This window comes from Sceloporus occidentalis, unplaced genomic scaffold, assembly GCF_023333645.1.
Source record: "Sceloporus occidentalis isolate IW3139 unplaced genomic scaffold, rSceOcc1.0.p SCAF_3, whole genome shotgun sequence".
Classification (NCBI taxonomy): Eukaryota; Metazoa; Chordata; class Lepidosauria; order Squamata; family Phrynosomatidae; genus Sceloporus; species Sceloporus occidentalis.
The window spans coordinates 44773500-44798457 of NW_028316983.1; the positions used below are offsets into that span (position 1 = coordinate 44773500).

The 24958-nt window shown below is 42.6% G+C and overlaps 1 protein-coding gene across 4 annotated transcripts in view; it reads left to right on the forward strand.

The window, feature by feature from the left end:
- Positions 1 to 1631: 1631 nt before the first annotated feature.
- ARL8A (ARF like GTPase 8A) overlaps positions 1632 to 24958 on the forward strand; it is a 74795-nt gene continuing 51468 nt past the window's right edge. For 3 of the 4 annotated variants that reach the window (XR_016280402.1, XM_089514282.1, XM_089514281.1), the window contains exon 1: positions 1632 to 1810. Coding sequence is in view for 3 of the 4 variants with exons in the window: in XM_089514282.1 (XP_089370408.1) it covers positions 1688 to 1810 (123 nt within the window). In the remaining variant the exon portion in view is untranslated. The remainder of the gene's footprint in view (positions 1811 to 24958) is intronic. The other variant, XM_089514283.1, reaches the window with a different exon arrangement.

Sequence of the window (24958 nt, forward strand, 5' to 3'; positions counted from 1 at the left end):
AGTTAATCCCCTTGTTATCCCACTTTTCCAGCTGCTTTTAAAATGTCCCAGTTCCTCTCTCCTCCTCCTACTTTCATCCTTTGGGCTTAGTTCAATTGGTGCAGACTTGAGTTCAAAAGTAGTTTGCAGTCAATTTATTCAGAAGGAGAGAGTGCAGTCTTGGATTCCATTTTGGGAGAAAGGCAGGATAAAAGCGCAATCAATCAATGCAAACTGCTTACGCTTATCTTGGGTGCATCTATACTGTAGAAATAATGCAGTTTGACACCACTTAAAGGCTGTAGCTTTATCCTGTGGAATCCTTGGATCTGTAGTTTTACAAGGTCTCCAGCCTTCTCTGCCAAAGAGTGCCGGTGCCTCACATAGTTACAAATCCCAGGCTTCTGTTTGATGGAGCCATGACACCATTTAAAAGTGATGTCAAACTGCATTGTTTCCACAGTGCAGATGTGCAACTTTGAGTGTTCGTTCCCATTCAGAGCTTTTGCCTTCTACTGCTGCGGGGCCACAAGTGTGTTCCTGTTTTCATCTGTGAATTGTTGGAGGGTAGAGAATGTGACTTCTATCAGGGGTTTTTTGGACAAGATTTGCTCATAGGAAGTTTGGCCATGGCCTTCTCCTGAGGCTGAGAGAGTTTTGACTTCAATTGTGGGGTTTTCTGGTCCAAAGTGCCTCCCCTGAGGCTGAGAGAGTGTGACTCACCCAAGCATCATTCAGTGGGTTTAATGGCCAAGCCTGGTCATAGAATCATAGAGTTGGAAGAGACTCCAAGGACCATCCAGTCCAACCCCTTTCTGCCATGCAGGAACTCTCAATCAAAGCATCCCCTGTGACAGATGGCCATCCAGCTTCTACTTGAAGACCTCCAAGGAAGGAGACTCCACTACACTCCAAGGGAGCTTGTTCCACTGTCGAACAGCCCTGACTGTCAGGAAGTTCTTCCTAATGTTGAGGTGGAATCTCTTTTCCTGGAGCTTCCATCCATTGCTCCGGGTCCTAGTCTCTGGAGCAGCAGAAAACAAGCTTGCTCCCTCCTCAATATGACATCCCTTCAAGTATTTAAATAGGGCTATCATATCACCTCTTAACCTTCTCTTCTCTAGACTAAACATCCCCAGCTCCTTAAGTATTTCCTCATAGGGCTTCATGGTTTCCAGACCCTTCTCCATTTCGGTCGCCCTCCTCTGAACACAGGGCTCCAGTTTCTCCACATCCTTTTTGAATTGTGGAGCCCAGAACTGGACACAATGTTCCGGGTGGGGCCTGACCAGAGCAGAACAGAGTGGCACTATGACTTCCCTTGACCTCTGTGTCTACACTATACTTCTCCTGGTGCAGCCTATCCAGAGCCAAAGCCCAAAGCGCCAGCGCTGGCTCTGCAAACAAGGAAAGGCCCGGCCCTTTCCACCAGCAGCCAGGCTAAAGCCGCCCGCCTTGTTTCCTGGCAGAGGGTCCTCCCCTCCTGCAGGGGGCGCTGGGGCTCCCTCCGCGCAGACGAGGGAGGCGGGGAGAGCGTCTCCGTCCCTGCCTTCCTGGCCCCGCCCTCAGCCGCTCAGAGGCCGAGAAGGGGCAGGAGATAGGCGGCTGGTTCCGGGGCGGAGGCTGGGGCCTGGCGGTGCTGCTGCTGCTGCTGCTGCTGCTGCTGCGCGATCGGGGCCGGGAAGCGGGGCAGCGGCGGGGGGCAAGGATGCTGGCGCTCTTCACCAAGCTGCTGGACTGGTTCCGGGCGCTGTTCTGGAAGGAGGAGATGGAGCTGACCCTGGTGGGGCTGCAGTACTCCGGCAAGACCACCTTCGTCAACGTCATCGCGGTGAGGAGCAGGGAGGGAGGAGGCAGAAGGGAAGGAGGAGGAGGAGGAGGAGAGCAGACAGCCTCCAAGCCCTCTTCGTCTTTCTCCCTCTCTTTCCCCCTCCTTCTCCTCTTCCTCTCTTCTTCTTCCCATTCTTCTTCCCCTCCTCCTCTTCCTCCCCTTCCCCTTCCTCTTCTTCTTCTTCTTCTTCATCCTGCTCCCCTACTTCTCTCCTATCCCTGTTTTTCCTCTTCCCTTCCCCTCCTCCTTCTCTTCTTCTTCCCCCTCCCCTCCGCCTCTTCCCCCTGTTTTTCTTCTCCTCTTCTTCTATCTCCTCCTCCTCTTCCCCTCCCCCTCTGCTTCCTCCTCTGTCTCCTCCCCCTCTTTCTTCTCCTCCTCCTCTTCTTCCCCCTTCCCTCCTCCTTTTCCTCCTCTTTTTCCTCCTCCTCTTCCTCCTCTTGGCCTGGTAGGAGACCTGAGGGGCAACCCTCCCAGGGATTAGTGGAGGGCATGCTGGGGGTGCCTTCCCTCCCTCCCTCCCCCCCTCCCTCCCCATGGATGGGGCCTGCCTTGTCTTCCCTCCTTCATCCTGGTCTCCTTGCAAATGTGAAGGAGGGAGGGAGGGAGGGAGGGAGGCAGGGCGTGTGCAATGCGGGCAAATGCTCCTGAGCATCCCTGCCCCCTTACTCCATCCCTGCCTGCCCAGGGTGACCAGATGTCCTAAGTGCAGAGAGGGAGAAGTCACCGCCAAATAGAGAGACAGTCCAGGAAAAAGGAGGACCTTACAACATAGAAACACTCAACAAAGCAGTCATATAAAATAGAAATCCATGCTTCCTTAGTCCTGCTCAAAATGGAAGACAATTTGAAATTCCTCCTGGACATGAGGTTGAAATGGAAGACATCTCCTGGGAAAGGAGGGCCTCTGGTCACCTTGCATCATCCATCTGCTGACGGTCACTTTGCTTGTCTCCTTGACTAGGTTTCTGGTGGCTCCAGATGGGCAGAGAAGAGAATAAAATTAAAAAATGAGGGATGATCATGAATCATAAAAGCCGCCCTCTGGGTTTCTGGCCTCATTTGGATCGGAGAGGCTGGGAGTCCTAGGCTGCCTTTGTGGGGAGGGGAAATCTAGGCTAAGGATTGCTGGATGTAGGCTGGGTCCCTGGTGGAGCGCAAAGACGCACCTCCTGTGATGGCTGGTAGCAACTCCTTCTCCATCTTTTCTGATCAATACAGCGATGAGTAGCGCCGTGTGCATGTGTGATTATCATATTTTTTAGAAACCTCAGAAAGCCAATTTAAAATTATGATAGGGTTTTCTGTGAAAATATTTCCTAGCACAGACTTGAGAAAAGCCATTTGGAGCATCCCAGCTGCTGAGAATTTCCCAGATGGAAAGCCGTGACTTACTTAGCCTTGTGTTCCTCCCTTCCCCTCCTTCCTTCCCTTGTGCATCCGCAGTAGTAGCTTGAAAGTGTGCATTCAAGGAAAGGGCGAATGGAGACATCCACCAGAGACAACAATATGTGGGATGGAGACAGTGGGTCACTGGGAATATTGACAGATAGCTAGGAGTAAGCTTTTTTTTGGGTCTGAAGGCCTTGAAGGGAAACTGGCAGAGCCATCAAAGCAGGTTGATTTAGTGGGGATGCATTGTTCTCTAGATGAGTTTGCAGAACGAGTGCTTCTATCTTATGCTCTTCCTGGAAGTGGGATTGCAGCATGGCTCAGGCCACAATCATGTGATGCCTGTCTTGAATGCTAAGCATTTTTTGTTGGTAGGAGGAAGTGGATGGCAGTCATGATCTGCTGGAGTTTGGTTCCAGGACCCCTGTGGATACCAAAATCTTTGGATGCTCAAGTCCTATTGTATAGAATGGTGTAAGTAAAATGGTGTCCCTTATATAAAATGGCAACATCAAGACTTGTTTTTTGGGGAATAATAATAATAATAAGTAGTAGTAGTAGAAGTATTTTCAACCTGTGGGTGGTGGAATCCATGGATACAGAGGGCCAACTGTATTGCTTTTCCCTGTCAGTCTTTCAATAGATCTGGATTGGGAGACCACCTTGACATAGAATTTCTGCTTCACTCAGTCCTAAAAAAAGTCTAGTGTTTTATCACTTTCCCATCTCTGGCCCAATCATTTTAAAAGAGGTTTTCTTCCTTATTGTAAGTGATTTCTTGCAGGTGATGCTGGCTATCCAATCACATAATGATTCCAAACACAACACTTGGTAGTAAGTTTTAAATATGATTTGTGCTTAGCTTCTCTTTGCATTCCTTGTTTTATTGGAGGGAAGGAAATCTAGAGATGTTCAAATATAGAGTACTCTCAACATTTATGTTCTGTTTTGACTTCTGGGTGCTGAGGCAATGACAATGCATATAGGGAATATGCTAAATAGGGCATTTTCTCTCTTGTGTTTATTCTAGAAGAGATGCTCTGTTATTGACCACTGATTTAGTGTTTTCTGGAAAGAGCCAGGGGTCTGATAAATGGTTGTTAGAGGTTTCAACTAAAGCTTGGTTTCAGCTCAGGACTCTTGCACTTTTCCTTCTTTTCAAGATTTTAGATTCTTTCCCACCACCTCCAGTTTCTGCCCATGATTTTATAAAGGTAAAAATAGCTTTACCTAGTTTTAATCCCACAGTACCCTGTGTAATAGTTGGGTTTAGAAAGGAGGTAACTTGCACAGTGAATTTCACAGCCAAGCACGGGTTTGAAGTAAAAATGACAAGTATTCCACAGGCCAGGATTGGAATGGGGGAGTGAAATGAGCAAAACTATTTATTTTCAAAAGGGATTTTAAACCTGGATTTATTCCCTGCTTTCCCATATTCTGTCATGCTGTTGATGATTCTTTTGTGACAGGTTTGGACTTAAAGATCTCCTAGGACCTTTACAGGCCGGCCTAAAAGGCCAGCCTGGGGGCAGAGTCAGGGCATAGCATCCTCATGATGCACGCCCAACTCTGCCCCCAGAGTGCCCTGACACCACGTGACACTCCACACGGTGCTTGGCTTGCTTCTGGCACTTCATCCAAATGACACGGCACCGAAGGAGTGCCATATAGCTGTGCTGCCACAGCTATGGCGCCCTCGAAAAGCTGGATTGGGGCTGCGACATGAGTTTGCCATGACCCTGATCAGGCTAGGAAAGGGCCGGCTGGAGGAGATCTGTTGGGGAGATCTGTTGAGCCCCCTAGTCTTCATTAGCCATGTGTAGGAGCCCCTGTTCTTCATTTTATACAGGGAATATCTGCAAAGAGCCCTCTAGTTAGGCCCGAAATAGGTGTAGGCAACTGTGAATCTCCTGATGACGGTGAAGCTCTAGGACTGTAGATCAAAAATATTCAGAGGGCCATGGTTGCCCATCTCTTTCCTAGAGGCTTGTTGCTGCAATACTCTCTGCCAGGATTCCTGGTTGTAATTAATGTAAATTCAGTTCTTTATATCCTTCCAGCATTGCATAGGAATTTCAAGAAACGAGAATAACTTTTTTCATTTTTTTCTCTGGTGGCCTTGGATGTTGCAGGAGCATGTTATGCTGGTATCAAAAATGTAATGAGCCATGCTGCTGCTTTGTAAGTTTAAGGGAAGAGAGCAGAGTGGTAGTGATAAGGAATGGAGAGGAAAATTAACTCATTCTGGTCTAGCTTCAGGTTTTGCTTTACATTTGATAGGGATTTTGTATATGTAACATGTTTTTAAAAAGATTTGTGTAAAACAGAAGTTTTGGACTTTGGCTCCCAGAATCCCAGATCATTGGCCATGACAGTTAATGCCTGGAGGATCAGAATTTGGAAATCATTGGTTTGAAAACTCTCCTGGCACAATTGCCTGCTTTGAAAATATTCTTCTACAAAAAAAGGTGGTGTCATATTGGCACTGCTTCCCAGTTTCCTGATGACAGAGCAGCATTAAAGATACAGCTTATGATAGAGTGAGCAAGACAGCTTGTTGTGCAAAATATAGATGTTTGGCAGTGACTACTCATTTCACTATTTGTTATTCTATGGAGAACTGGGTATAAGCTGAAGAAGCTTTTAGTTGACCTCTGTTACAGTTAAGGCCTCTGAATTCCAAGGTGGGAGAAAGGAGGGTAAGCTGGTAGATGGAGCAGGGAGGCGCCTCCCACTCCCTTGGGCCCTGCTTTTGTGTCTAACAGCAAGAGTCCTCCTTGTTCTTTACTGCACAAGCTCATCTGCTTTCAGTTGCCTTTGTCTCTTTCTCCATTTTCACTCTTCAAGCCTTCTGCCATGCTGTTTCTTATTCATCTTGCTTTATCAGTTGACTCCTCTCCTTTTTTAAGTACTATATTAAGATCTGTTTCTTAGAGCATTGTAGTTGTGAAGGGAGAGTTCTTTCTTGCTCCTCCACCACTTTTTGTTCCCTACATACCCAACACATTGCCCACAACCTGTCAGCTCCTGACCTACTTCCCAATTACATTTGGCAAATACAGTTTATAAGCTTCAAGGACAGGGCCTTTGTTGTATGTTCTGTATGTAGGGCTTCACATGATTTCTTTGATGTGACTAAATAAGTGGTAATAAAATCCAAGCTCCACTTCCAGCTGTCTTTAAACATTTATTTTGCAGTAAGCATTGCAGAGCATGTGTTAGTTGATGGTTCCTCGGTTTCATGCATGACGAAAGTTCATGCCCTTGCAAAGGGGACTTAGCAATGCTGCATGGAAGAGTGTGAGTAGGAAAGTCCTTGATGGATATCACTTGCCCATAAATATGCTAGGAAGTTGGTTTGAGCATTGTACTATGACTCTAGAGATCAGGGTTCATATCCCATTGGGTAACTTTGGAAAAGTCATAGGCCTGTTACAGACTGCCAAAATAAAGCTGCTTCGGGTCTCTTTGGAGGTATGCTGTTTAAATGATGCATGCATCCTAAGAATCTGGAAGCTGCACCAAAGCTGCAGTCCAGTGATTAGGAATGGAGTGTGGCTTTGGCGCGACCTCCGGACTCATAGGACCCATGCATCATTTAAATAGCATACCTCCAAAGAGACCCGAAGCAGCTTTATTTTGGCAGTCTGTAACAGGCCATTGTCTCTCAGCCTCAGGATGGCAATGGCAAACCCCCTCTGAAGAAACCTTCCAAGAAAAATCCTATGATAGATTTGTCTTGACTCTAGGGTCAAGGTGAACCCATAAGGTGAGCCTATTCCTTAATTGTTAAGGAATTTTCTAATTACATGACAAATCTGAAAAATGACAGGGTATTTTTTTTGCATTCTTTTTAATAAAATCAGTGGTGAGGATGATGATTAACCTAATTGGATCGTTGTTGAGGCCAGCTCTGGTAAACATATCTTACAGCAGCATTTCTGTAAATAGCAATCTCCAATAAATAATAAGGCTGTGTCCTTGGACACATATGACCTATTTAAAATCTTCATCATAGTATTAACTGCAATTATGTAGCTAGAGACCTCCCAAGCAATGCCCTACAGAGAGCTCCTTTCAATATACATGGTTGCTTTATAATTGCTTGTGCACGGAGGGGAAAGCTGTCTCAGATAAGCCACCCGAACCCTTCGGAAGGAGGGAGGTCGCTTGTAAGAATATTTTATAATATTATATTGTAACATAATTGGAAGCGATTATTTGGCTGGGGATAATTTTTTTTCCTGGTATGAACACAAAGCCTGAAGCAGTCACTATTCCGAGTGCTGTTGAATAAAACAACTGTGAGTAGGGGATTGTTGTGCTTCAGTATAAGATTTTAAAGGAGTTATTTGTACTATACTTGCAATATGACGACAGCATATTATGCAGTGGCATTATAGAATAGGTTGCTGTGTTTCTTCACAGAGACAGACAAATTGGTTTTGAGCCAGAGTAAAGTGGCCCTTCTAAATAAGTCAGGTTTTGCTCTTTTGGCACCTGATGTCATGCTATTTATTCTTTGCATCTCCAGCCTGTTTTCCAGGAAGACTGTGCAAGCCCTGAATGTCTAATGAGCGGAAGAGCTTCTTGAGCAAAACACAAAACAAAACGCACACATGTATAACAAGAAAAAAGATAATAGCAATAGTTATTTTCTTCTTGGCCTAGGAGGCCATACAGGTTTCTTGACACGAGAAGGGGCAGGGAAGCACAAAGTTATAGAGAGGCTGCATTAGATGAGATAATGTAGAGTAATGGCTTCATGCAAGATGGCTGATCCTTATTAGTGAAAAATAGCTTTCTGTGGCCTGTTACAGACAGCCAAAATAAAGCTGCTTCGAGTCACAGTGGAGGTATGGTGATTCAATGATGCATGCGTCCTAAGAGTCCAGAAGTCACACCAAAGCCACGCTCCAGCCCTAAGGACTGGAGCGTGGCTTTGGTGTGGCTCCTGGGCTGGGCAATTGCAGCAGAGGCCAGTATTTATACCTACAACAGGCCTCACATGTGGTTTTTGGTCTTAGAGTGACCAGAAATCACTTCTGATTGCAATGTGCACATCTCTTGGGCCTGATTGTGCATTTTTTTTGATCTGCATCTTTTGAGGGGTTTCCAAGAATGGCATTTGAGCCATTTTTATTTTTATCATTTTTGTTTGCAATTTTTCCCAATAGTTTTTTTGGGAGGGTGCAGAGTGAAGCAGTGCAGGGTGAAGAGTTGAAAAGGCTTTCTGGCATGCAAAAAAGGTGGGTTGCCTGTAGTTTCCCCAGCTGTGCTGTAAGCAGCAAAACAGTCTGGGTCTTCTATCTGATGTATCTGTTTGCATTTGCAGCAAGGCTTCTAATGTTGTACACATGAATGGATCTATAGTTGAGGTGACTTTGCTGTAGCATGGTTCTGTCCTTTCTTCTTCACAGTACCTCCTCTACGGTCTCAGACATAGCTTTGCAAGGCCTCCAAACCTCCTTGCTCTTGTTCATTTCTATGAGCTTTCAGCAGTCAGGGCCTGAAAGCTTTACAAACATGGAACCTACAGGCAACAAGTTAAACATCTGTTTTGGATGCTGTAACCTGCCAAGTCCCAGTTCTGGGGAAAACATGAGACAAAAATAAATAAAATATAACAAGACCATAATGAGATTTTTTGAAAACCTTAGATGATTTCCAATCATTCAGAGCAATTGCAGGTGGAATGGAAAGAGAGGCAGATGGTCACTTATTTGATAGAACTTTTCTCTCTGTCTCTGCTTTTCTTCTTTCTATCTTGGATTTTGAAAGCACTCATCAAAATAGCTCTTACTGGAGAGTGTACGTGAAGTCAGGGAACCAGAAATCACTTGTGGTTGTGACTTCCACATTTCTTGGGCCAGTCATTCACTTGTGATGATGCTGATTTGAATTTCCATTATTAATGTGGGACCCATATTCACCATTTAACTAACCTACCACTCCCACTCCTTTCTTCAACACAACTAATTTTGTGTAAGAAGGTGAGTAGGTCTGGAGATAAAACAAAAAGCGCGTATGCTCAAGCCCCACTACAAGTAATGGGGTTCATGCTTGAGGCGGCATGTGGCGTGCGCGCACCATGGACACATGCACCATTGTTTCTTCTGGTGCATGGCACCGGAAGAACCAGCACTGCTTTCAGAGTATGCTGGTGGCATATGCTGAAAGCAGCGTATAATGCACCCGCATATGATGCGGGCGCACAGTAGTAAGAGAGAAGGAGAGATAGAAATGGAAGACAAATCTGCAAGAACACAGATGGATGGAGGGAAATGGAAAGAGGGAAAAACAAGGATGACACAAGGAAAGCTTGGAGTAGTATATAGGAGAAGAAGAAGTGGAAGAAGAAGCAATGGAGGGACAGAGCAGAATATGTTGATAGGCAAGGAACCTTACTTGAGGATTGTGGTCATTTTGTAGCTGTGGTGGCTGTTTTGCACAAAGCGGGGCTCTGGGAGCAGTGGAGCACGATCAGCTTGACAGCTCTTGGTGTATGTTGGGGGCAGTAGTAGGAAAGGCACTTAGATGGTTTGGTGAAGATTAGCTTGGCAGGATAGACTTTGCTTGGAGTCATATGATTTCCTTATCTGGGAGCACTAGGTTTATTTCCTCTTTGCTCTGGGATTTAGCCTGTTCCCTGGGAGGTGGGGGAAGCTGCAGACTGTTTTTGAGAAACTGTTTCACTAACTGTCGTTTTTTGAAAATGGTGGTATTGCCACTGCTATAAACCAATTTACAGCCTTTGACCCACTAATGGTGTAGGATGAGTATCATACTCCACCCTTGGATGTGCTGGCTAGGGTGTCTTGGAGTTCCAGTCCAACATCATTTTGGAAGGTCACTAGTAACCTGCCTTGGTGCTGAGTATTGGAATTAAACTGGAACAAGCTAGGAACTGGTTCAAATCTGTATTCTGCCATGGAAGTCTTTGGCCCAGTCATATATTTTCAGGCTAATCTACTTTATGGGCTGGTGGTTGTGAGTCCCTGGGTTCTTTGTTGTTTTCAAATAGAATGATATGTCTGTGGAACTATCCAGAGTAAGGCATGCAGTCCTTCAGTCTTTATTCAAAGCAATCTTTCAACTAACTAGCTGAATGGCCTATTCATTGTTATTCCCCTTTATCACCTGAACTTTTCTATCTACTGCTGGACTATCTCACAAGTTTTTCTCGGATTTCTGGTCAAGAAGTGGTAGTAGATATGGAGCATAAAGCTACCACAGCATGGCCGGCATCCATAGTTTTTGTGGGTTTTTTGGGCTACGTGGCCATGTTCTAGCAGAGTTTCTTTCTGACGTTTCGCCAGCATCTTCTCTGAAGATGCCAGTCACAGATGCTGGTGAAATGTCAGAAAGAAACTCTGGCCACATAGCCAGAAAAACCCACAAAAAACTACCACAGCATGTTTTGAATGCAACACATTGAATGCAACACATCCCTATAATAAAAATATTTTGTGTATTCATTCTGGGCGCCACAATTCAAAAAGGACATTGAGAAACTGGAGTGTATCCAAAGGAGGGCGACAAAAATGGTGAAGGGTCTGGAGACCATGCCCTATGAGGAACGACTTAGGGAGCTGGGGATGTTTAGCCTGGAGAAAAGAAGGTTAAGAGGTGATATGATAGCCCTGTTTAAATATTTGAAAGGATGTCATATTGAGGAGGGAGCAAGCTTGTTTTCTGCTGCTCCAGAGAACAGGACCCGGAACAATGGATGCAAGCTACAGGAAAAGAGATTCCACCTGAACATTAGGAGGAACTTCCTGACAGTAAGGGCTGTTCGGCAGTGGAATGCACTTCCTCGGAAGGTGATAGAGTCTCCTTCCTTGGAGGTCTTTAAACAGAGGCTGGATGGCCATCTGTCAGGGATGCTTTGATTTGGATTTCCTGCATGGCAGGGGGTTGGACTGGATGGCCCTAGTGGTCTCTTCCAACTCTACGTATCTATGATTCTATGATTCTATGATTCTATGATTCTTTCTTTTTATGATTTCTTTTCATGTTTTTGCCTTTATTAAAATGCTAGTAGTTTTAGGACATTAAGTATTCTTAAGAGTACTTAAAGAAACTGTCTCTGTTGCTTCTGATTGTGTTACTGAAACAGATACCAGTTGTTGGAAGTTGTTGGAAGCTTGCAAATTAAACATGTGGCTTGTTTTTTTTTTTTTTTTTACCCACTCCCACTTTGGTTTGAGAGTTCGTGCTTTGACTATATTGTGTAGCTTGGGATTGTGGGCAGATGCACAAGGCATGGGTTTTTCTCAATGGCTTCTATTGTTGTGCAGGGCAGAGCTAGAAAAAACTGCTTTTTTTGCTCCCAGAATTCCTAGATTGCATTATCAGTGGCCATGCTACTTAGAGAATTTTCAGAGATGCAGTCCAGAAAGTAACTTTTCCAAGCTTTGACTGGTAGAGCACATGTTCTGAATGTGAAAAGCCCCAGGCTAAATTAGAGAAAGGGTCTTCTTGCCATCAAACAATCTCAAGGGGATATGGAGGCATTTTCACCATGTTTTGGAACCTTCCTGAGCCATTTAGGCCTAGGTAAGACCTTTTTTAATAGCAGCAAGTGGAAGTCACTGTTTTATAAAAGGCTTCTCCAGAGCCTATATTGGCCCAGCGGAGGCCAAAACATGGAGGGGCATTTTGGTGCATTTTTAAAATTAAACCCCCCTTTTTTCACCCCTGGGGGTCCGTGGGCCTCCAAATGTGATGGAAAGGCCCCCCACACACCACTGTCCCCCTTTTCAAACAATTTCTTGCCCCCTTTACTGGGGCTGGAAGCCCCTTGTATTTTGCCCACCCTTGATTTAGACAATCCCGAGATGGCTGGACCAATATACATTTCCATTCTTGCTATAAGTCACCTCTTCATATTCTGTGTCCTTGGTTGATTAGAAGGAATGAAGATCTTTTCTGAATGTTGGGTCAAATTTTAGAATTTGAAGAAAGGAGCATAATTGAGATTGTACAGTATCCATCCCAGAGAAGTCTTCATAGAGAGAATTGTGTTTGCACTGGATATTATATTAGTAAAATGTGTGCATGTAGAATACTACTCATTTTTAATACAGGAGACAGGTTGGCAAGGAAAAAGTGGAAATGTGTAGTGAGGGGAGCTGAACATAGAAGCCCTGAGGGATAGACATGTGCAGGGCATAAAGGCTTTACCAGCAGAAACTCTTACAGGCATGCTGGCCACAAATCGCAAAACCTCGAGGATTAGGAATTTGCTTTTTTTTTTCTTTTTTTTAATGAAGCCAGACTTATAAATCTATTTCAAGAAGCATGCAGAATTCCATATATGCAATTTGGCTAATATAATCCTCAAAGAATTGTGTGGAATTGATGGGAAAATATGGTAGTATTGCTTTGATAATACAGTGGGCCCTTGGTATCCTCTGGGCTTTTGTTCTAGGGCCCCCATTGAAAACCAAAACCTGTGGATGATTAAGTCCCGTTATATACAGTTGTGTAGTAAAATGGTGTCCCTTACATAAAATGTAAAATCACACTTTGCTTTTTGGAGGAGGGGAAGATTTTCAAACCATGGATGGTTGAATATATAGATGTAGAATCTGTGGATATACAAAAGTCTCTAGGTTTTTTTTCTCCTGTAGAATCATCCCTGTCTTACCTTATCATTGATTCTACTTATGCAGGATTTTCCCCATAATATTTCCAAGTATGGAGTAGGGAATGAATTCATCATTACTGCCCAAGCGGTGACTCTTTCTTTGGCTGAGCCAGCATGCTACAGTCAATTACTGGCTTCTCCAGTATGCAACATAACCATAAATTATGACTCTTTGGAATGAAAATTGAGACACTCAGCACTCTCTTTGATAGGATCTTAATCCTTACATTTAAATCCTGAATGGACAATATAACAGCAGGCTGCCATATAATACTGGCCTGCTCAGGTAGTCTTCATTCATAAACTCTTATTAGAATATGGATGTCACATTTTTATTTTAATGTAATGTAGAGGTATAGTCTCTCTCTTGCCTAGTTCTCTCAGCAGATTGCAGTTGACCTCATGCATTTTATTTATTTATTTATTTGCTTTATTTATATTTATTTTTCTCCCAGGACAGGATCCAAGGCAGTTTCCAGAACAACAAATTAAAAATGTTTACAAAAAGTTTTAAAACCAATTTAAAATCACCACATTAAAATACTATAAAACTGTTTAAAAATCGTACATTTTTTTTTACAGGGAAATGAGCCCATACCTCTGTTACTGCTGTAATTGCAGTGTTTTTTCCCAGAGGCAGTAAGGTAAAAACAGTTTGCATCTCTGATCCTGTTGTTTGTACCATAGTAATTGGCCATGGGAGGCTATAACCTAAATCCTATTTTAGTCCTACTAGAGTAGACCCTCTGGCCTGTTACAGACTGCCAAAATAAAGCTGCTTCGGGTCTCTTTGGAGGTATGCTATTTAAATGATGCATGCATCCTAAGTATCCAGAAGCTGCACCAAAAGCTGCACTCCGGTGTTTAGGAATGGAGTGTGGCTTTGGTGCGACTTCCAGACTCTTAGGACTCATGCATCATTTAAATAGCATACCTCCAAAGAGACCCGAAGCAGCTTTATTTTGGCAATCTGTAACAGGCCTCTGAATCCATAAGATTTATTTATAAGGTGATTTACCATTCAACATTTGACTGAATGTTTTTGTTCTAGTTGGGACTAATTAATAGGATGTCAGTCTATCCCAACTCCTACCTTCTAAAATGTACAGTCAGCTCTCTCCCTACCCACTGATTCAGCTATCCATGGCTTGAAAATATTTTTTCAAAAATCTTGGTTTTCCCATTTTATTTAAGGTACATCATTTTACTGTGCCATTGCATATAATGGGAGTTGAGCATCCATGGATTTTGGTATCACAGGAGGTCCTAGAACAAACCTCAGTGGATACCAAGATCCCACTGTATAATTGTGCTAGGTGCTCTTTGCAGACCAAGGAAGGCAAATCTAACCTTCCTCCATCCCGGAAAGTACGTTGCATTATATTTCTTGTCTGCCTACATTGACTCAAGTCAGTTTTTATGATAGTCCAGTTTTGCTGTTTGTGGCGAGGGAGTACTTGAGTGAGGGACGTTAAAGGAAGCAAGTGGCAATGGTAGAGAGGTAAAACAGTAACATGGAAAGAATGAGCAGGATGATTACTTGTACATACTAAATATGAAGTAGCTCACAAGCTAAACAATGAAGAACAGTTCAGTTAACTACACCCAAAGAAGAGCTTACCTTAACAGCAAACTCAATGTGAATTCTACATATGCACAATTCCCAACAGATTTTATCAGAGAGAAGAGGCTTGGGTTTCTCTAGAGTACTTGTGCTCAACAGAGAGAGACCAGTTCCTTTTTCTGTAGGAGTCTGAAGGGGAAGAAATCTACAGCACTGTCACACGATTACATACAACATGAGCCATCTTGAAGGGATGAAGGAAGAGTACTGAAGGTATCCATCACTATCATATATGTATAAAAGGTATAACATTAATTTGATGCTAATTAACTTCTGCCAAAATACCCAAGATAGTTCAACTGAATCATGTTAATATAGTAGATCTTATCAAATATCTAAAATAGCTTATGAGAATTTGAGACTAAGAGGTGCTAATAAGGTTCTGCCTACTTTGCAATCACATGACTAGGCTTTCTCTATATTATATATTATCTTATTCTGGACATATCAATCTCAAAACCTTTGGTTCTACAGGTGCACCCCCAACTATTTCTAAATGTACTATGCTGGCAACTGTGTGATTACCTTACCTAAGCACTTTGCAGAGCGCTTAGGTAAGGTAATTATTTTCTGGTTGATGTCTGAAATCAGGAATCAGAAGCATAAATGAGGTTATTGTTTTTTGTGGTTACATTTATTTCCTTTATCTAATACCGTGAAATCAACAAGAGAGAGAAGCAGAAAGGTCTTTTTATGTTGGACAATCCCAATTGAAGAGAGATCTTGGAGCACCTTTGAGACTGACTGAAAGAAAGAAGTTGGCAGCATGAGCTTTCGTAGATTGTAGTCTACTTCCTCGGATGCTTGGGAAGTAGACTGAAGTCTATGAAAGCTTATGCTGCCAACTTCTTTCAGTTGGCTTCAAAGGTGTTACAAGATTTCTCTACATACTGATTCTACAGACTAACACAGCTATGTCCTTGTATCCCAGATATGTTTACCTATTTCCTGCTGCTACATTCTTAAAGCATTTTATAAAACAGCTTTGCAGATAAACACAGAGAAATTATAAATCCATACCAAGTTGCAAGCCCACCCACATAACCATGGCTGGGGAGTAGTGGTTATTTTGTGGTTACTCTTTGTCCTACTCCAGAGTAAGATATTTTTCTTAATGTTACTCCTACTCTTATTCCTGTAAAAACCCTCTTACTCCTTTACTCCTTCCTGTTACTCCTGTTCCCCAACCCTTCATATAACAGGGTATTTGTGTGTCTTACACTGTGGGTCAGCCCAGTTACTCTGTGTGTGTGTGTGTGTGTGAGAGAGAGAGAGAGAGAAATTAGCCCATCTGCTTTAATTCTGATTAAAATCACTTACTCTTGCTCTAAGTTTAAGCAACTGCAAATGTTTCAGGATTATTTTATTATTATTATTCTGCATAAGTTGAAATCCAAAGCAGTTCAATTCTGCAGTCTTTTCTCCGTCTGCACTAACCTACACAAAGTTACAGAACAACATCCTTACATTAGCTCTTCCTCCTCCCAAGCTCATGTTCAGCCTACTGTTACCTGCAGTTAAGACAGATGAAAGCTATGCTTCTAATTATCATTTAATTTTGTTATATTTTAGTAGTTATCATATCACACTTGTTCTCTATGATTTATGCTAATAGGTATTATTATCCTAAAGAGAAATGTTTTTGGTATTAACTGTGTATGTCCATCTTCAAAAATAATAAAGGTGTGACCATCATCAAGATACCTATGGGTTGAAACTAAAGCACCTAAATGTATCGCTATTAGCATATACAAAGTGCTTCCATCTTTAGCACCATCTTTATACCAGCATGGAGGTATAAAGCCATGAGCAAGGTTTTAGCATTGGACTACAACCCTGGAGACCAGGGTTTGATTTTCTGTTCAGCCATGGAAATCCATTGGCTGACCATGGGCAAGTCACACGGAAAACTCAGTCCCAGAAAACTCTGTGAGGGTTGCCATAAGTCAGAACCAACTTAAAGGAGCACAACTACAACAAACCATCTTTTAGTACATGTATTCCAAATACCAGGCATTTCTCACAGAACATGCTAGAATTTGAACAAGCTCTACTGGTTTGCCTCATGTACCACACTTCTTACTTAAGGGTGTAGAATTGGAATGGGGTAGGACCTGTGGGCCTTCAAACGAACTCTCAGAATCTCCAGCCAACATAGCTAATGGTAAAGGAGCTGTAGTTCAAAACATTTAGAGGTTCAAGGTTCCACACTCTTGAAACCAGAATTTTCTTTTTCACAAAGGACAGCCTGGGTCACATGTTACAGATATGTAGGTCACTCACAATGCGAAGTACTGAAGTTGTGATGTACTGTTCTCAGTCTCTCTGTATTATGTACCAATGTTTGAAGAGCATCCACTGACACTGAGTCCAGAGAAAGGAATTTCTTTTTAGGTTCAACAGCGTACACACAAGTAGACCTAAGAGAAGGGAGTTTATGGCGCGTTATAGACCACCTAAAAGCAGCGGTCTGCCGGCGCTGCTGGTTGCTCCACGAGGGAGCTGTAGCAGCCAAACCGTGCGGCTCCCGCGCAGAGCAAAAAAGAAGCCCCGAAATGGCGCTTCTTCCCGCGGCGCGGTTATGACGCCATGAGGCGCCAATGGTGCACTCGCGACGTCATAAGTGCTGCGTGACATGCGGATGCTATGCGTCCGACACGTAATAATGGCGGCACCTGTGTGTATAGGGCACCACCATTATTACGCCCCCGTCACGTGCTAGGGGTGAGGCCGGTGTGGACGCTAGGTCCCCGTCCAACCCCTAGCACGTGATGGGGGCGCCTCAAGAGCCTGTCTGTAACGGGCCCATATCCTAGACCTACAGTTCCCACCCTAAATTGAAAATGGTATTCATTTGTAAGCATAAATGAGATATGGCTGACGGAATGAGATCATTTCCTTACAGTTATGGTGGGGACTATGGGCTGTAAATCTAAAAGTACAAACCTGAGTGTGCAAGTGGCATCTCATTCATTATAGCCTTATGGGAGATTTCTGTGAGCATAAGGAGAATTTGAGGACTCCTTGCTTTAGCTAAGAAATCCCTGCAGGTGGTAGTTTGAAGCCTTCTAGTGGTATTTTGTAAATGAAAGGGTGATGGGAAAAGTTAGCTGCCAGATGTATGGTGAATCTGAGGGCAATACAAGGAGTTATGTGAAGTGAGGGAGACAGATTAACAAATAGCCCATAAAATCATGGTCTCTAGCATAATTACTCAACACAAGAACTTCAAAAGGGAATGCAGTTGGGATGTGTCACAGTCATTCTTCTGACCCTGATAAGCACATACAAACTGTTTATCAAGAATCAAGGCACCTTTTTATCTTTTGGGGTATGCCTTGCATATATAGGGAATAATTCTGCTCTAGGCTATATAGTCTTCTGTAGAGGAAAATGCTCTTATGTATTTATTTTTATTTCTTTGCGATATTTGTATACCGCTTATATTGTAAGATTCCTCACCTGTGCACAGTTTTGAAAATGATTTTAACGAAATGAGAATAAAAACACGGCATATAGCGGGGAAAGAACTAACAGTGATCTCCAGCAAGGAAATGGCAATGTAAACAAAAATATGTTTTCAGCAGGTGTTAAGCAGTGTTTTAGCCATAGTTTTTTGTGGGTTTTTGGGCTATGTGGCCATGTATTAGAAGAATTTATTCCTGATGTTTCGCCAGCATCTGTGGCTGGCATCTTCAGAGGAGATGCCAGGCACAGATGCTGGTGAAATGTCAGGAATAAACTCTTCTAGAACATGGCCGCATAGCCCCCAAAAACCGCAAAAAACTATGGATGCCAGCCATGAAAGCCTTCGACTTCACAGTGGTTCAAGCTCTCTATTCTTCATGTAGGGTAGTGTTAGAGTGCATATGCACTTAAGGTAGCCATTTTCATATTGAGCATGGCAAAAAGGCTCAACCATCACAGGCCTTGAATCTTATTAGTGCTAAATATATTCAACCTTTTGAGTCAATGGAACTTAATTGCTGACTTAACCACTCATTGATCCAGCGGGTCTACTTGTGTTGACACTAACAGTAAATTTGAGTTAGAGACTTGGACTTTGATTATAGCACCATTTTCATTCTGGCTGATAGCCTTGGCTGAAGAGCGGGGTATAAGTAAATTATTATTATTATTATTATTATTATTATTATTATTGGGATTTTAGCTATAGGTTGAGTCTCCCTTATATGCAATTCTGAAATCTGAAATAAATACTGTGTACAAAATTACCTCCAGACTTTGTGTATATGGTGTATATGAAACATAAATTAATTTCATGTTTAGACTTGGGTCCCATTTCTCATAATGAATATGCAAATATTTCAGATCTGAAAAACTCCATAAAGCAAAACATTTATCGTCTCAAGTATTTCTGATAAGGGAGACTCAACTTGTATTATATGGCTTATGTGACTCAAAGTTTATTTGGCATCTGGTCCAGCTTTTCCTTTGTATTTGGTCTTCTCAGAATGAGCCTTCAGTATTTGGCACACCCTGAAGTTGATATAGATGGCTTGCATTCTTGTTATGCAAGTTATGCAGGTTGATTCTTCCTTATCAGAAATGCTTGGAACTGGAAGTGTTTCACATTTTGGATTTCTTTGTTTATTTGGAATATTTGCCAGCTGCTCACTTCTGCCTTGTGAATGAACAACCAGGAATGCTGCAGCTGTCTGCTCGAAAGCAGAAACAAGTGGCTGGAGTGCCCAGATCCCTAATATAAAATAAAATGATACCTTATTTGCAGGCTGCAGAGAGATGTGGCTGGAGAAGACCAACTTGGATTTCAGGCCGCCCATCCGTGCATAGGTGCTTTTCCTGGGTCCTGTTACCTGCCAGCTTCTGGTGTGCTTCCCAGCCTGCCATCCACCACCTTCCTTTGCTATTGCCACCACCCCAATCATCAGCAAGTCCACTCTTATTTTTCATGCATTTTTTAAAAAGCAGATTTTTGAAATTTCATGTAGCTCTCCAGCCATGTCTTTCAGAAGCATTGCATCTCTTGTGTTTCTCTGAAGCCCACAAATACTATACCATTTTATTTTATATAAGGGACTTGATTACTGTAGAGGAGATCTCCAGCCACCTGCTTCTGTCTTTGATGCAGTGGTGGCGCTCCAGGTCATTAATTCATGTCTATAGTCCAGCCTCATGTTCCTCTCCAACTTCGCAGATGTACATACTATACTGCTTACATTGTAGCTCCAACAAGCATTTCAGATAAGGGAGACCTAACCTGTAATCTTGTGTTACTTTAGATGGGTGAGTTCGCACAACATTTCGTGAATGTTAAATTGTTAGTGATCCCTTGAATGAGAGACTTCAAAGTCACCCTATCCTCAGCAGCCCTATTCAGGTCCTGTAAACTCATGGCCATGTCTTCCCTGATCAAATCAAATTAGCTTTTCTTATTGAGGTCATGTGACTACAATATAGCTGCTCATTGGGGGCTTTGGAGGAGGAGTATAGCTTAGGTTAGATCATTTCCTCTTCCTCCAATATTTTACAAACTTTACACCAACAATATGAATAAAATATTTATTTTATGTAGGAAATTGCCTTATAGTAGTGAGAGGATTTTGTAAATATTAAGTAACTGTAGGAAAAAAAAATATTTGTTGGTTTGAAGCTCCCTGGAGTGGTTTGGTTTATGTGAGCAGAGTTTAGACTTCAGGGCTTTGCTGCTAAAGCAGCAGAGAGATAAGAAGGAAGAGAGTGTATTTCATCGCTGGAGTACATACTTTCCTTATACAGTACACAGCCCATTCCCTAATTTGTAAAAGAGAGAAGCTGTAAGTTATGAGGTTTTCTGAAAGGCTTGGTTCTTCTAAGTGCATAGAAGGCAGGATGTGGTTGCTTGTGGGGACACTTTATATAGGTTTGTAGGCATTATCATTTTACTTATATCACTACACAGTCTTAGTGTGCCAAACAGATTCTGGAGCAATTTATTGTCAGGGATGATGGGAGTTGTAGCTCTTCACCTCTGGCTCTAACTCACCACCTTGTTATGCACCGGCGCTGACCAGTTTTGGCCAGTGGTTAAAGCTTTGCTCTAAAGCAGCAGAGTTTCAGAGAATAGGCTGAAGACCCTGACAAACTCTCCAAGCCTTCTCACTCTTGCTTCCACAGAAGTCTTCACACTTCTCCAGGATCCTGCTGGCTCTTGTATCTTCTTCACTCAAGACACCAGACAACTCAGTAGTCTTGTATAAAAGATCTACTTTATTCTACTATATACAAATACTTATGCCCTCACAAATCACAATCTCTACAGTCTCCAAACTACTCACAAAACTCCACAACTATCCAACAACTACGCACAAAATACACTGGGAATCATAGCAATTATTATAGCCATTGTAAAACACCACCCACTTAGCCAGTTTCCACCCAGTGGGCGTGTACATCCATTTTGATTGGTTCTCATAGTTCAACCCATAATTAATGATTTCATCATTTCACCTTGTCCACTTAATGATTCTCAGGTGTTTTCAATTATACACACTACATTTCTGTCCTTGGCATTTAGGACTTCTAAATTACATTATCTTTTACACCTGTGTGGCTTCTTAATTGCTTTTGCTTAGTCATAGTGACTCTCACATACATGTTTTATTTCCATCACTGTATATCCCATGTTGCATTTTCCTTAACATTTATTTGCTTTTTTTGTACTTTCCCCATGTGGTTAAGGGGAGAAAACAGTACAGATGGTATTTTGAATTCAGTTTAAGGTCCTGGCCTCAAAATGTGGCCTTTTATCCACTTCTAAACATTTATGCCTTATGCTTTTATCCAGTTTCATCCAATGTCATATTTTAAATGGACTGTCTCTCTCACACATGTGCACGCACACACACACAGGGAGAGAGAGAGAGAGAGCTGTATAGCTGTAAACACTTGGCTTGGGCATAACTTTCAGAAATTTGTTTGTCTTAGTGGGCAAAAGTTTAAAAAATGTGGTAGATCCATTACAAGACAGAGTAGATTTATGGAGAATGTTAAAATTCTTTCCTTTTCCTCTTTCCAAAGCAAATTCCCACAACTGATGGGGTTTCTATCTTTGGAAGGCTCAGAGTTACCCCTTTCCTTTCCTTTTGCTCTTTCCAAAGGCACATGCCTCACATCAAGTATGAACATTATTGAATCCATCAGTGCATTGAATTTATTGAATCCATTTGAATTTTAAATTCAACAATGGTATTTTCTTATAAAATGTTAAAATAGGAGTATACACAAATGTGTGGATAAAAATGCATACACTAAAAAACAAAATATTGCAGTACTATGTCAAGTGAGAGAGACCCCCAACATGTGCATGTAGATGTGAATGTGGGTCCAGAGGGAAAAAGTTTGAGAACCTCTGATGCAGAGGACCAAAGGGAATAGAGAGGTCCCTATTTGGCTATTAATTTCTTTTTTGAATAATAATAATAATAATAATTTTATTTCTATACCACCCTTCTATATAATCAGGGCGGTGTACAACATTATAAAACATTCATACAATAACATGAGTATACAATTAAAATTAAAAATACATCAATACAACAAGAATTAAAACAATCTAACCAGCTTGCCACTGCTGGCATTGGGGGGGGGGGGAGACTAATTGGGGCATGTGTCAGGGAATGCTGACCTAAACAGGAAAGTTTTAAGCCCCTTTTTAAACTGGGCCAGGGAGGTGGCCGAGCGGAGCTCAATGGGTGTACTGTATATCAGGGGTTTTCCTTGAGGACATGCATTTTCATGTTTTATTTTGATATTAGAAACAAATCTGAAGAATATATTTGCAGGAAAGATCTTTGACTGAAACACAATGGGCATTCTTCAGAAAACAGACTGCTAATAAGTAATTTTATTGTAATTTCTTTGCCCCATGGACCCTTGAGCCCAGTGGCTTTATGACAGAAACGTATGCTCACAGAGAATTCTTACCAGAATCTTCTGCACTGGAGGGACACTATAACTGTGTAAGGATGATACAGGGAAGCTCCTACACCTGGGAATGCTTCTAATTCTAAATACAGGTTGAGTGTCCCTTATCCAAAATGCTTGTGACCCGAAGGATTTCATATATCAGATTTTTCCAGATTTTATATTTGCAAATACATAGTACAAAATATGCAACACAGCTACCAGAATACATATATTCATCCCTCCCAATTTGTGGGATTCAGTTCCAGACAACCCCCATGAATCAGGAAAAAACACAAATATTGAAGTCCCCATTGATTATAATAGCTGTGTATTCCTGTGAGTGGTGCTGTGCTCGCTCCTGGGTTGTACGTACCTTTTTGTCCCTCCTGGCTTGCTGTCTGCAAAGGATCAAAACCGCAAATAGCAAGTCTGCTAATGGGGAGGGACAAGTGTAGTCTATTTGTGAGGCTGGAGAGAGACTGAAGATCTATGAAATGGTGGGAATTCAAGTGTAGTACTTGCCGTGAATCCATGCCTCCTGCCATTTCACAGGTCCTCATATCTCTTTCCAGCCTTGCATTTGCAACTTGTGTTGTGTATGAAAGGCCAGGCTGGAGAGAGATTGAGGATTTGAGTCATGAATGAGCAGGACCATCACAACCATTGTCTCAAAGGAAGAAGCAGGCAGTTGGCGACAAAACATGTTTTTGGAGTGTTTTTTTTTTTTTAATTTCAGATTAGTGATGCTCAACATATACTAGATCTGTGATGGCAAACTTATGACACGTGTGCCAGAGATGGCATGTGACTCCATTTCCTCACACAGTGGGAGAGGAGGAGGAAGAGGTGTGAGCTTGTTCCTGCTCCTTTTCAACCCTCCCTGGCCTCCGGTTGCCTTTCCAGAGGAATCTGGAGGCCAAGGACGGTGTGGAGGGGAAGAGGTGCCTTCCTGACCTTCCTCGGCCTCCAGTAGCCTTTCTGGAGACAACTAAAGGCCGGGAACCTCACCCCCCCTCACCCTCCCGGAGAGGCAGCTGAAGGCCCAGGAGGGTAAGGGGAAGTCCTGCCCTGCAAGCAGGGATGTAGCCAAGGGGGGGGTTCTTGGGGTCCGGACCCCCCCTTCCATTAGAAAAATGAATGGTGTGTGCTGCTGCGCCGCCGCACCCAAGCCCCATTATAATGGTGGCACTTAGTCTGGACCCCCCCTTCCTAAAATCCTAGCTACGTCCCTGCTGCAAGTCCTGCCCCTAGAGGGCAGAAGTCCGTCCCCCAGCACTGGGTAGACTTTTTAGTTTGGGCACTTGGTCCCTAAAAGTTTTGGCATCGCTGTACTAGATGTTCATTACACATTCAGGTGCATCTTTGTTCACAAGACCTGTGTGTGAGTTGTCTTTGAAAAAATGATTCCTAAAATTACAGGGGACCTCCGGTATCTATGGGAGTTTGGTTCTAGGACTCCATGTGGATATGAAAAAATCCAAGTTCCATATTATTAAATGGTATGAACACAGAACTTCAGTGTGTCCATGTTCACATTGACTCCATTTAATAATATGGGATGAGTGATCCACAGTTGGTGGAATTTGCAGATCTGGAGGGCCCACTGTACACTTAGTTCTCTTTGCAGTAATGTGTGGTCTCTGCAGACCTTCCAAGCCCTGTGATTTAGTGCAAAGTGTTTTTAAAGGTTATGACAGTATGGTGGATTTGTTGAGGTAGACTGGCAAGTCTCAAATGTCACGTCATCTTTGTTCAGCATAATTCTGTTTCTCCCCTTCAGTTGATTTGTATGTATTGTGCAATGCCTTTTCATACCATTTGCTTTTTCCTGGTTTTTACAAGGAAGACCTTTTGTATCATTGGGGTGCCAAATACTTGTTATTAGAGTGGTGAGCTTAAACGGAGTATGACTCAGCAGGCTGTGGTGAATCAGTCCAACAAGATTGCCCTGATCTCATTTATCCCATGGGATGGCAAATTATGAGGAGATGTGTTTAGAATAAAAACATCTCTATTGGGTAGTATGCATTACCTTGTAAAGAAAAATGCCTCAGATTAATCCTTATTTGTCTATGACACTGGTTCTGTATACTTTGCTTTAATCAGAACAGAGTTGCTGCTGTCTAAAATATAGACACAATTTGAACTGTGTATCTGCTCTGCATAAGTATTAGGTAGGTTACAATATTTTGATCCAGGAGTTGTGCTGCCTAGTATGTGAGCTGGAATCAAAACCCTTGGCTGAGTTTCAGAAACAACAATAAACCAGGGATGGGAATTGTATGTAGGGACTTGGCATCCAGACGTAGTTGGGTTGCAGCTCCCAGTATTCTTCATCCCTGGTTTTGCTGGTTACAGCTGATGGGAATTCTAGTTCTGTAACATCACGCTCTTGTCTCAGAGGAAGGCACTGGCAAACCACCTAAGAAACTTGCCAAGAAAACCGCACGATAGGTTCACATTAAGGTTGCCATAAGTTGGGAATGAGGTTGAAAAAGGCCCAGGTAAAAAAGAGGAGAAACACAATCTTTTAAGAAAATGTTTCAGTATGTAA